General features: G+C 65.1%; 1 protein-coding gene across 7 annotated transcripts in view; it reads right to left on the bottom strand.

Annotated features, from left to right (window-relative positions):
• The window catches only part of ARNT2 (aryl hydrocarbon receptor nuclear translocator 2), a 144,860-nt gene that overhangs the window by 17,110 nt on the left and 115,154 nt on the right, over positions 1-12,596 (bottom strand). For all 7 annotated transcript variants that reach the window (XR_006292997.1, XM_043553882.1, XM_043553887.1 and 4 more), the window contains exons 11-12: positions 11,335-11,409; positions 6,214-6,365 (exon numbers count right to left, since the gene is read on the bottom strand). Coding sequence is in view for 6 of the 7 variants with exons in the window: in XM_043553882.1 (XP_043409817.1) it covers positions 6,214-6,365; positions 11,335-11,409 (227 nt within the window). In the remaining variant the exon portion in view is untranslated. The remainder of the gene's footprint in view (positions 1-6,213; positions 6,366-11,334; positions 11,410-12,596) is intronic.

Here is a 12,596-nt window from a genome sequence, read left to right as displayed (position 1 = left end):
AGGCTTCCCGGGTGGTGGCCTTGCGGCCAGGACCTGACCTGATGCCCCCGGTCCCCGCTCTGTGCTCTGCAGGCCCCCCCACCCCGCCCCGTTCAGGACAGAAAACGACTCCTTACAGGAAACGGCTGCTTGACCAAGTTTCCGAAGGTGGAAACTGGGTTACGTTCCCGGGACAGTGAGCCCCACAGCTCAGAGCCTAACGATGGGGCAGGATGAGAGCGTCTTTTCCAGCCCACACACGGGCAAGAACGCCAGGCGAACGTGGTTAGACTGCTGACCCGAACCACACGCCTAGGAGTCAGCCTAAGGGACACGAACAATTCAGGCACAAACGTACGTGTGACACGCACAGCACATGCACGTTCACAGTAAGCAGGGAAACACTTTCAGCCCTAAATAAACAGAGTGAGTGCAAATTAGGACGAAACTGGAGGGCGATCAACTCTTCGACTACGCAGTGAGGAACAACACAGTTAGCACGGCGGCTTGCGCAGAAAGTTCCGGCGCGGGGGAGATGCCCACGGCAGAGTTCCACACGGAGGACGAGGACGCCGGTGCCCTCCGCGCGCCCCGGGCCCCTGCACTCACCGCGACCTACACTGGGCTCACGAAGGGAGCCGCTACCTCTCCAAGTGGGTGGTTTCTGAACTCCCTTCACGGCGGAGCGCGCCGAGGCCCCGAGACGCCAGGCGTCTGCAGAAGAGACACCGTGCCCTGGGGAGCGGGTGACGAAAGAGGGTTTGGGGCAGGGGCTATTTCTTTTTTTTTAAATAAAAAAAAAAATTTTTTTTTAATGTTTATTTATTTTTGAGACAGAAAGAGACAGAGCATGAACGGGGGAGGGGCAGAGAGAGAGGGAGACACAGAATCGGAAACAGGCTCCAGGCTCCAAGCCGTCAGCCCAGAGCCCGACGCGGGGCTCGACCTCACGGACCGCGAGATCGTGACCTGGCTGAAGTCGGACGCTTAACCGACTGAGCCACCCAGGTGCCCCCGGGGCAGGGGCTATTTCACAGCGTAAGGGACACCCACCTGGAAGGTCCAGGAAGGCCTGGGCCGGCCACTGTGGGCGCCGGTGACCGGACCCGGTGGGCGAGGCCCTCCAGGACCCGGCCTCAGAGCCCAGTTGCCACCCCAGAGCAGGGGGGTGTCACCCAAGTCTTGCCCCGTGGCCCCCCACCAGTCCCTCTACGGGCCCCCCAGCTGGAAGCTTGAGAGCAAGGAGCTCATGCTGTCCTGTCCACGGAGGCGAACGTCGGCCCCTCCCCGGCAAACAGGCCGGGCCACCAGACTGGCGGGCGGTGTAGTCGGAGCGCGGCTAGGTTGCCTCGGTCCACGTGCAGGCTGTTTGGGTCACACTGACCAAGACCCCCACTCCCCCCGCTTACTGACCACTTTCGCTCCTGGGGGCAGAGTCAGCAGAGGTGGTGTGGTCCACAGCCCCCCACCGAGACGGAGACGGCACAGGTTGCTGCCGGTCTCTGTTTCCCCCTTTTCTCTTTTTGAGAGAGACAGAGAGAGAGAGAGAGAGAGAGAGAGAGAGAGCGCGCGCGCAAGGGAGGGGCAGAGGGAGGAGGGGAGAGAATCCCACGCGGGCTCTGGGCTCAGCGCAGAGCCTGATGCGGCGCTCAAGCCCGTGACTCTGGGATCATGACCCGAGCCGAAATCAAGCGTCGACGCTCAGCCGACTGAGCCGCCAGGCGCCCTCTCTGCTGGGGACCCGCCGCTTCTCCAGGCCGCCTGCTCCATCGCAGAGGGAAACAATCACAACAAGTCTGTCCCCGAAACAGCACAGACCTACTTCCTTCCAAGTCCCATTTTGAGTTCCCATCCCGCGGCCCAAGAAACGGGACAAACTGAATTCTTCTCAGCAGCCGGAGAGATGCACGTCTGAACCCCACTCACCTGCAGCCGTGCCCTTCACGTGGGCCTGGGCGTGTGTCCCCACCCCCCAACCGCCAAGGGAAGACCACGTAGAAGGGACCAGCGACCAGTTTATTGAGAAGCCAGCCCAGACCGGCCCTGTTCCAGGAAGCGTCCTGGACCATCTACACCAGGCTCCGTGCTAGATCCAGGGAATGACGGGGCCAGCCCCACGGGGTCTGGGTGGTCACGGTGTGGACATTCTCCACGGGAGGACAGAGGAGTCCGCAAGCCCAGGGTGCTGACGTCAGAGACAGGACGCGGGAAGAAAGAACACGCGGCTGGTCTCCAGACCCGGGTGCGAGAGCCCAGGGGAAAGGTGAGCCATAAAACGTGGGATTTCCCCCCAGAAGGCTGTACCTGCACCCACAACACCGGGAAACAGCAGCACTAAAATCAGGTTTTTAAACAATTGCTATTTCAAAACATGGAAAAAGAATCAATCTAACGATCCGCAGAAACACCCTAACTGTCCGTATCGCCCTACTCGTCTCTTACGGTTCTGCCAATTCACGTGCACCCCGCGGGCCCCTGGGCAGCCGGGGCCTCTCCCTGCCTGCACTGCGGTGCCCCTGCGGTCTCCCCATTTCACAGACGCACACAGAGCCTCAAGGTCTGCGTGGCCTCCCTGCACCAGGGATGTCGGGATGCCATCGATCACGTGGGACACTCCCCGGACAGAGCAAGCGAGCAGCCACAAGGGGGGCCGGGATCTGGCCTCTGGGAGAACCGGGATCTGGTGAGGAGGCACGGGGGCTCCACGGGCTCGGCCGACCCGGGTGGGGCTACCAGTGCCCCCCACGGGCGGAGTGCCGTCTGCATGCCCGTGGGGAAGGACTCCGAATGCCCCTCACGGGGTCCGCGTCCAGAAGCAGGGGCGTGTTCTACGGAGAGGGCTCCTCCGGGCCGGACGGAAGGCGGGGGGAGCTGCTCAGGAAAGAGGAGGGACGTCCCCTGAGACAGGGTGGCGGCCTCATCAGGGCACAGGGGAAGAGGCAGGGAGGGAGGACACGGGCCCAAGAGAGTCCCAGGCAGACGCTGTGGGGCCCTCTTCTCCACCAGGCTGTCTGCAGCAGGTGCACGGGAGGGCGGGACGCAGGACGAGCCCCAGGCCGGGGCCTGCTGACCGAGCCTCACCCCTCCCGGGCCCTAAGCTCTGCAGAGGCGAGGTCGGCCCCTTGCTCTCGCTCCCCACTCCCGCCCCCACTCCTGCCCCCGGGACACAGGGCGGTTAAGGACCTTTCCACGGAGTCTGCTGCTGCTGGCCGAGTCCAGCCAGAGGCAGGAACGCGGGGAGGGCCGGAGGGCTGGTGGTCGTCACTGCCCTCTGCTGCCCACGGCGAACAGCTCCCGCCGTCCCCGCCCAGGGAGGGCCGCTCTGTCCCCTTGGCTGTCAGCTCCTCCCGCCGGCGGTCTCCTCCCCGCCGCCCCCAAAGGGCTTTCAAGAGCAACACGTGGGGCCGCACCCCGCAGGGAACGTGCGTCCTGTTGTGTCGGGGCAGCCGGACTCAGACCCAGAGATCACGCCTCTGCGGGGGAGGGAGGGAGTCAAAAGCCCTCAACGTGACCAAGTTTACCCTATTGCAACCAGACCGTCTCAGATACGGGAGAGAATAAGGGAGCGTGCTGTTTCTGCAGCACAGATCGACTCCCGTTTGCCAGCAGGAGGCCACACGGCCTGGGGTCAGAGGGCAGGAGGCCACACGGCCCCAGGACAGAGAGCAGGAGGCCACACGACCCGGGGACAGAGGGCAGGAGTCCACACGGCCCGGGGACAGAGAGCAGGAGGTCACACGGCCCGGGGACAGAGGGCAGGAGGCCACACGGCCCCAGGACAGAGAGCAGGAGGCCACACGACCCGGGGACAGAGGGCAGGAGTCCACACGGCCCGGGGACAGAGAGCAGGAGGTCACACGGCCCGGGGACAGAGAGCAGGAGTCCACACGGCCCGGGGACAGAGAACAGGAGGTCACACGGCCCGGGGACAGAGGGCAGGAGGCCACACGGTCCGGGGACAGAGAACAGGAGGCCACACGGCCCGGGGACAGAGGGCAGGAGGCCACTCGGCCCGGGGACAGAGGGCAGGAGGCCACACGGCCCGGGGACAGAGGGCAGGAGGCCACACGGCCCGGGGACAGAGGGCAGGAGGTCACACGGCCCGGGGACAGAGAGCAGGAGTCCACACGGCCCGGGGACAGAGAACAGGAGGTCACACGGCCCGGGGACAGAGAGCAGGAGGCCACACGGCCCGGGGACAGAGAACAGGAGGCCACACGGCCCGGGGACAGAGGGCAGGAGGCCACTCGGCCCGGGGACAGAGGGCAGGAGGCCACACGGCCCGGGGACAGAGGGCAGGAGGCCACTCGGCCCGGGGACAGAGGGCAGGAGGCCACACGGCCCGGGGACAGAGGGCAGGAGTCCACACGGCCCGGGGACAGAGGGCAGGAGGTCACACGGCCCGGGGACAGAGAGCAGGAGGCCACACGGCCCGGGGACAGAGGGCAGGAGGCCACACGGCCCGGGGACAGAGAGCAGGAGGTCACACGGTCCGGGGACAGAGAGCAGGAGGCCACAAGGCCCGGGGACAGAAAGCATTGAGAGCGAGTTGCTGACACCAGTCCCCCGCCAACCCCCCCGTCCCCGTGGCTGCAGAGAAAGCCAGACAGAAGTGGGAGCAAATGCCAGGCTGTGAGGGGTTACGACGGGATGGATGGCCAAGGGGGGCTCCCGACAGAGAGCTGGGCAGAGAAAGTTCTGGAAGACCAGAAAGCCCGGGGTCTTCAATGTTCAGGAAGCGGGTGCCCGTCCGAGTCTCAGGAAGAGCCCGTGGCCGGGGTGGACAAGGAGTGTGGCCCACGGGAGACAGAGGATGCGCTGGGAGGGCCCCGGAGGGGGAAGCAGCGGGAGGAGAGGAGGAGACGCTGAGCCCCTCGGTCCCTCCAACGGGAGGAGGTTCGTGCACGGGCCCTGTGTCTCGGTTCACCGCCAGGCAGGAAGCAGCCGGGAGGAGCCAGCAGGACGGCTCACGCCAGGGCCCCAGAGCGGACGGCGGGCAGGTGGCAGAGGGGATCCCGCGGCCCCAACACCGTCTGCGGCAACTGAGGCGGACCCCACCCCACCGACCGGGCCCGCTCCGGCTCGCTGTCCCGCCCGCCCGCTTCACACACGCCGGCTGCACGCGGGACCCGAGGTCACCTGACAGACGTGCCGGGCTGGGGCCACGCGGAAACCCAGGTCAGCCGCCGGGAGGGACCTCGTGCCGGTGGCCCGGCCCGGCCAGCTCCGTGCCTTGTGGGCGAGGAGCAGGGCTGAGGCTGAGGCACAGGCACAGGGTGGGGCTTCCCCAGAAGGACACCCCGTGGGGGGCTCCGAGGGGAACGCCCCAATCCAGGGAGCCGGCAGGGGACACAATGAGGCCAGAGCACCGAGCGAGCCAGCCAGGAGGCCACGGCCACTGCCTGGGGGCGGCATGGCCGGGACAGCCGTCGGGAGCTGGAGGGGGGAGCAGACCCCACCAGCTCAGTGCAGAGCCTGGGGAAACGGGACAGGGGTGCCACTGGCCAGCGCGGGCACTCAGGGCTGCTCCCCCCCCGCCAGCTCACCCCGCGCCCCTGCCGTAGTGCCCGCAGACGCTGGGACCGCCCTGGCCTTTGTTCACACTGCTTCTTTGACCTTGCATTTCCTCGAGAATAACAGGGAGGAGGCAGGACCTGGTCCCGGCCGGGAGCCCGGCCCCACTCACTCCCCGCAGCAACCCAGGGGAGAGGCCTTATCGCCCCATTGCACAGACAGGAAAGCGAGGGCTGTGAAGTAACGTGACACCCAACTAGAGGTACAGGAAGCCGGGTGTCCAGACCGGGGCCCAGGTGTGCGTGCCAAGGCGCGTGGGGTACAGGGTGAAGCCGGGGTGGTCCGGGGACTGCGGAGCCTTGAGCAGGAGGGACATGTCCAGGGAAACCGTGTGTCCCTGCAGCGCCACCCCCCAGCCCCCTGCCCCGGGGCCCTGGAGCGGCCAGGGCCTTAGCCTCGCTCCCCCGCCCGGCTTCAGAAGGGCCCGGAAACCAGGCACAGGCGGCCGGCGCACCAAGCAGGGAACCGGGGAGGCCTGGGGAGAGAAGGCGGACGGAAGCATGGCGGTGGCAGAGGACGCAGTGAGGGGCCCACAGGGACCGACCGCCAGCTGCAGCGGCGGGGAGCCTATGGGGGGAAAGGGCCCGGGGTAAGGTCACCAGCCCTCGACTCGGGGAGGGCACCCGGACCCAGCAGGGCTGGGGCGTGGCGAGCACGTACTTGACGTTGGTGTTGGTGCAGATGACGTACTCTATCTCGTCGGAGTAGGGGTTCTGGAACGTGAAGCTGCTGGTGCGGATCAACAGCCACTCCCGGTTCTTGGTGCGGAGCCGGTACATGACCGACAGCACCTGGCCCTTCAGTTTGACCACCTGAGGAAACATTCGGAGGAGGAAGGAAGTCAGGGGGAGGCAGGGCTCAGAACGGGGCGCCGCGGCAAAGACAGCCCGAGGGGACGGCCAGAGAGCAAGGCCGGGCCGAGGGGGCCTCTCTCCCTGAAGCAGGCACTGTCCTCTGTCACGTTCTCTGAAACACCTGTTTTCTACCAGGACTTCTCAGCTCTTCCAAATCGGGCCACAAAACTCTATAAGCCAAGTGTTTCCCTTTTCGCCTGGGCTGCTAGGGTACTCTGGGTTTGCAACTAGTACCCCGTCCCCGCCCCCCCCCCCCCAAGAAATGATCTCACTCGGGTGTAGAGTTACATCGTAGCACTGGATTTATTGCTTCCCACCTTGCATTACAAAAATCCTTAAGCTCCGTTTAACGCTGCTAACCGGGTCACGTATGCTCTCCGGGAGGAAGGGTAACGAAATGATAAATTCCTGTGCGTTATCTGTGCACGCGCGCATCTGTTACTGCTTTTACACTGCGGTACGGCTTCCAAACTACCTCCAAACGCACGTCCTCACAGGAGGCTGGTAAGGTGGGTCTCACTCTGGGTAGGGCTTTAATACCGAGTCTCGGACAAGGTAAGTAAGCTGCCGGAGATCAGACGACTCTGGGGGAGAAGCTCGGCCGGGAAGCAAGGTCTTGCTGCCAAACCACGAGTGCCCGCTCCTGTGCTCCGTGTACACGCACAACATGTGCACAGGCAGAGACACAGGGCTGTGAGCGTGCTCACACGGCCCTCGCGACCAGCTCCCGCGGCTACGGCATAAACAGGAGAAAGCCCAGGAACAGAGCCAGGCGGACGGCATGCCTCTCCGCAGGCCTGTGTCCCCAGATCCTGGGGCTGGTCGGGACAGAGAAGCCTCTGGACCCGGGGAAGCCGGGCTGGCTTGACCACGAGACCAGAGTGTGATCAGAGATGAGAACGGGGACCTGGTCCCAGGGTGGCGGAGGGCCCGGCCCCTCTTCCTTACCTGCCCCCACTTGTACTTTGCTCCTGGTTGGATGTCTGTGCACAGCCTGGGGACAGGGACCTCTTGGTGACCTGCGTCCCTCCCCCCCCCACCCCGCCCTCGCACAGAGCAGGCACATCATCTGAACTTCCTTGATGGAAGGAAGTTCCTTGATCACGCCCTGGGCTGATGCGCCTGAGCGACCACCCCTGGGGAACCCAGACGAATGAAACCTGAGAGGGCTGGACGCCCTGGTGGGAAACCCTGAGTGATCCAGAAACCAGACCAATGTCCAGGGGGGCGGTGACCCTTCCTGGCACCGAGCTCGAGGAGGCAGACGCAGGGTCAGGCAAGACCCCGACCCTCAGGGGTCACTGCCCGTCAGCAGGTCCCAGCAGCAAGCTGGCTCTTTCCCCACAGGACCACAGGTCAAGGCCACGTGCCGTGGAGGCCGGCACGCTGAGGGGGTCCCGTGGGAGACTCTCTGAATCTGCACAAACACAGGGAAGAGGGCAGCCACCTCCCACATGTTGAGCCCCGGTTCGTGGCTCCCTGAGGCAGCTGCTGTGCGTCTCCTAACCGAATGCCTGAGATGGGGGGAGAGGTTTTAGCTCCATAAGCTAAACACTGGCCAAGGTACCGCCCGGGTGCAAAGCCGGAGGAGGAGCGGAGGGAGGGCGCCGGCAGCCCCCACCCTCCCCGGGGCCAAGTTCCTGGCTCGGCCTGTGACACCAGCCACCTCGCGTGGCCCTCACGACAGCACCGCGTGGATCTGGAAAGTGAGCCCCAAAGGAGTTAAACATCCCGCCACGGCCTGACGGAGCAGCGCGGAGGCAGGAGGGGGTCCCGGATCCCCCGGCCCCCACCGCCCGCTGTGTCTTCATGAACCTCCGAGGCCGAGGCAGAGCCCCTGTCCCAGGACAGGTACGTCAGCGGCGGTAACCAGGCCCAGCAGGCCGAGTCGCGTCTCAGAACCGTAGGCTCAGGAGGCACGGGGTCGCCAGGACGCCGTGGGGTCCGCGGAGGGTTCCTGGACGGAGACAGGGCTGGGCTCCCGGACGTACAGCATCGACGTGCACGCTGAGTCCGGCTGCCAGGCTCGCACGGACCACGCAGGCCGGCCACAGCCCCGCCACCCCACACTCGGTGCTCCACCGCGCACGGCAGGCAAGCAGACAGCAGAGGGGGCCGGGGTCCCGGCCCCGGGTCTCTCGGGGGTCCCACACTTTCGCCTGACCTCTGGGGGACCTGTAACCCGGCGAGGGTCCGAGAGCAGATGCAGTTGGGGGCCCCTGCGTCAGGCGCCTCCCCAAACCCAAACCACTCAGGAACCTGGCGGCCCCCTGAGGTCTCACGTCCGGGCCGCTCACACACTTCGGTTTAAATCCAGAGTTCCAGGGCGGACCGTGGGCCGACACAGCCTCCTCTGCGCTTCTGGAAAAACCAGCCGCTTCCTTTGATCAACATCTGTCCCCCAGCCCGGCCGCCGGTGGCCGGAGCCCAAAGAACACATTCGAGGGGCCGAGGCCAGCGCTCCAGGACGTCCCCGTGGCCGCCCGGCTGTGGCCTGCCCAGCGGTGACCGCAGGGCCGCCGGCCCTCAGGCGTGGCTCAGGCTTCGCCTCCTGCCCGCAGGGTGAGCTGGTCGCTCCCGGGGCGAGGGGTCCGTAAGCAGGTGCCGCGCGGGGTCGGGTGTTACGTTCCTCCTGTTTCCGCCCCCAAACCACCGGCTTCCGGCAGCATCCGCGGGGTCATGTCAGCCTGCTGTCGGACGGAGAGGCCTGGGTGCGGTGTGGCGACAGGCAGGACGGGCCGGCAACGGCGTTCTCACCCCGCGGTTAGCGCCGTGCCGTGTGACTTGGGGCCAGCGGCCAAAGCTCTCTGAGTCCTGGCGTCCGCCCTGAAAAGTGGGGCTGCTTACAGACCCCGTGGGCTGACGATTACCTTACATCGTGTGCGACAAGGGCTCTGTCACTAACCCGGCAGGGAGGCTCTGTGGCCACAGACCCGGAAAAGGGAAGCAGACCCAGCGCGAGGTGTAGAAAGAACGATCTCCACGGATTCGGCGAACACGCCTCATGAGGACGACTCGGGCAACACGCTTCATTCGGCGTCTCCTCTCACGTGTTCCCGGAATGAAAGTCACTTGCCACGGGTCGCGGTCCATTCAGACTTTATCAAGAGCCATCCACCCAGGAGGAAGCTCCAGCTCCGTGGTGGACGTGATGGTGACACGCACAGACGTGGAGCCCGACCCCAGGAAGCTTATGTTTCAGAGAGGGAACGGGGGGAAGGCAATCAGGGGACAAATAGATAAAACAATTACCAACCGGATCAGCTGTTGTGGAGGGAAAACAAGAGAAGGAGGGTGGGGGCTTTCTTGGGTGGCATGGTGGCCGTTGACCACACCTCTGAGAGGACAGGAGTTAAAGCCTGATCAGTAAGAAGACCTCGGTCCGGGGAAGAGTGCGGGGACAGCATTCTAGTCGGAGGGAGCATGTGCAAAGGCCCTGAGGTGGGGAACGGCACCCGGAGACCCGTGTGACCGCGTGGCGTGAGCCCGTGAGGATAAGACACGTGGGGCGAGGGTCACACCGAGCCTGCGGCCGTGGCGCGGAGCTCGGATCGGATTCTGGGTGTGCCGGAAAGCCACCGGCACGGGTAAATAAGGCCACGGCAAAGCCTGATTTGCGTCTTCAGCGGTGTGGAGCGGGCGGGAGTAGAGCGGGGAGACCGGCAAGGCTGCGGCCGCAATGGGGAGAGTGAGAGCGGGTGGGGAGGGGGGTGCTGGCGAGGCGGGCAGGAAGGAGCAGAGGGAGAGGGGACGGCTGTGCACACGTCCCGGGGGGGAACAGGACGTGCGTGCTGGGTGTGGCAGCAAAGCCAGAGCAGGGAGGACGCTGTCTGGAATCCTGGCCTGCGCAGGCGGGGCCACGGCGGTGCAGGGGGGCGGGCTCGGAGAGCCCGAGGGCCGTGGGCGCGGCGCAGGGGCGAGCGAGGTGCCTGGGCGCCCACAGTCGGTGCTGTCGCCTGGACAAAGTCGCTGGGGAGACGCTACGGGGACAGCAAGAGGGTAAAGAGGCAAGGCCCCAGCTCTTGGAGAAGCAGGATCCGGTGGTGTTCGCGAGGAGTGGGGGCGGAAGGGAGCCGAGACCCGCCCGGCGGCGGCACGGGGCGTGAATGGAGCGGTGTTTCGGCGGTGGATGCGGCGAGCGGCCATCCCCCCTAAAGAAGGAACTCAAAGGCCCTCATCCTGGAAAACCCGCGGTTTCCTTTCCTGGGCTGGGACGCCCGCGGCCTGGGAGCAGGAACCTCTTCCCGGCCGCCACGGCTGAGCGCTGGGACACCTGGCTCCCACGCATCCACCCTGTGGTCTTAGGAGCCCCTGCTCCCGAGTGGCCCTCTCCTGTCCCCAGATGTGGCCACGCGATGCGCCCGCGACTGTGCAGAAGTGGCGAGCAAGTTGAGCGCGCTGGTCTCCCGCGGAGCCCGGGCCCCACCGGAGCAGGTGCTCAGCCCCAGGCAGCGGACGGCGGGGCCGCGAGGGGGCGCCTTCCTCCCAGGCTCCCAGAGCATCCTGAGTCTGTCTCCCCCACCCTGCCCCTCCCGGGGCGTCAGCAGGCCGACAGGGGTGTCCTGAGGCCCCTCCCCACCCGGCACCCCTCACCTGGACGTCCAGCTCCCAGGGTGCCCCCCCCCCAGGCAGGTGCCCCCACATTTGCCTTCCTTGCACCCCGGCCACCAAAACTGTCTCAAATATGCTGCCCCGCGTGCACTCTCGTCGGGGACTCGGGAGGGGGTGGGGGCCTGAACGCCTCACGTGACCTCGGCAGCCTTCACCCCGGCCCCCCGCCTCCCTGCACATTATTAGCCTCTCTGTCCCCTGCCCCTCTGCCAGTCACGGCTCCCGGCTGGGTCCGCCCTCCCCACTGGACCTGCCCGGCAGGTGCAGGGGCGAACGGGTACCCGGGCCCCATGTCAGCAGCCGGCTCTGGCGGTACCTGCTGGAAGCTCTCGCGCAGGTGGCTCTGATCCTCCGAGTGGCAGAATTCCAAAATGTCCTTTCCGAGGAGATCCTGAATAAAGAGACAAGCTTGAAGAACCCCCACCCCCCACGACTGATGCACGACTGCAGAAGCGTCTGTCTGCATCCCCTTCCGCCCTGTCCCTCCGCTCACCGCGTCGTAAGGGGGACAGTGGACGCAGGGTGTCCCCCCCCCCCCCGTGCCCACCTCTGTCCCTCTGCACGCTCGGCACCCCTTCCGCATCTGGCTCAGGCCCTCCGTCAGCAGCCCCAGTGCAATTTTACCGGTTCGCCTTGGAGAGGCAAACTGTAATAAACACACTTTAGAACATTTAAAAATGTTTTAAAAACTTGAGGGACGTCTGCGTGGCTCAGTCGGTGAAGCGTCCGACTTCGGCTCAGGTCATGATCTCGCAGTGCGTGGGTTCGAGCCCCACGTCGGGCTCTGTGCTGACGGCCCGGAGCCTGGAGCCTAGTTCCGATTCTGTGCCTCCCTCTCTCTCTGCCCCTCCCCTGCTCGTGCTCTCTCTCTCTCTCTCTCAAAAATAAATGTTTAAAAAAAGCATGAAAAGGGGCGCCTGGGTGGCGCAGTCGGTTAGGCGTCCGACTTCAGCCAGGTCACGATCTCGCGGTCCATGAGTTCGAGCCCTGCGTCGGGCTCTGGGCTGATGGCTCGGAGCCTGGAGCCTGTTTCCGATTCTGTGTCTCCCTCTCTCTCTGCCCCTCCCCTGTTCATGCCCTGTCTCTCTCTGTCCCAAAAATAAATAAACATTGAAAAAAAAATTTTTAAAAAAAGCATGAAAAGAAAGCAAATGGCAGGGCAAGGACGGATGTGCTGCCTATGGAAACGGGAACTGTTTTGGTGTGGACAGCGGCACTCTCTTGTGGCCGCACGCACGCCGGAGTGTGACATAACTGCACCTGTGAAGGCTGTTTACCGTCTACCTTCACCGCCTGCCTTGTATCCAAAGGACCCAGCACCAACCCGAGACCAAAGCGTGTTTTGCCGCAAAACCAGCCAGTGGAAGACGAGCCGTCACAAGGCAGCTCCTGTGTGTGGTGGGAAAGTGGTCCAGCTGGACGTGGGACGTGTCGTGGGCGGCAAAGGATGGAAGCTAATCCACTGATTGGAACCCCAAGCAGCAAGTGGCCTCAGCGGGAGCTGGCAGGGGGGAGGAAGTCCACTCTGCGTGCCAAGAAGCATCTAGATGCTTCTGGAAGGTGCCGGTGGGTGCACGG

The sequence above is a fragment of the Prionailurus bengalensis genome, chromosome B3 (assembly GCF_016509475.1).
Source record: "Prionailurus bengalensis isolate Pbe53 chromosome B3, Fcat_Pben_1.1_paternal_pri, whole genome shotgun sequence".
In the NCBI taxonomy this organism is placed as follows: Eukaryota; Metazoa; Chordata; class Mammalia; order Carnivora; family Felidae; genus Prionailurus; species Prionailurus bengalensis.
This window is presented reverse-complemented; position numbering and strand designations above follow the sequence as displayed.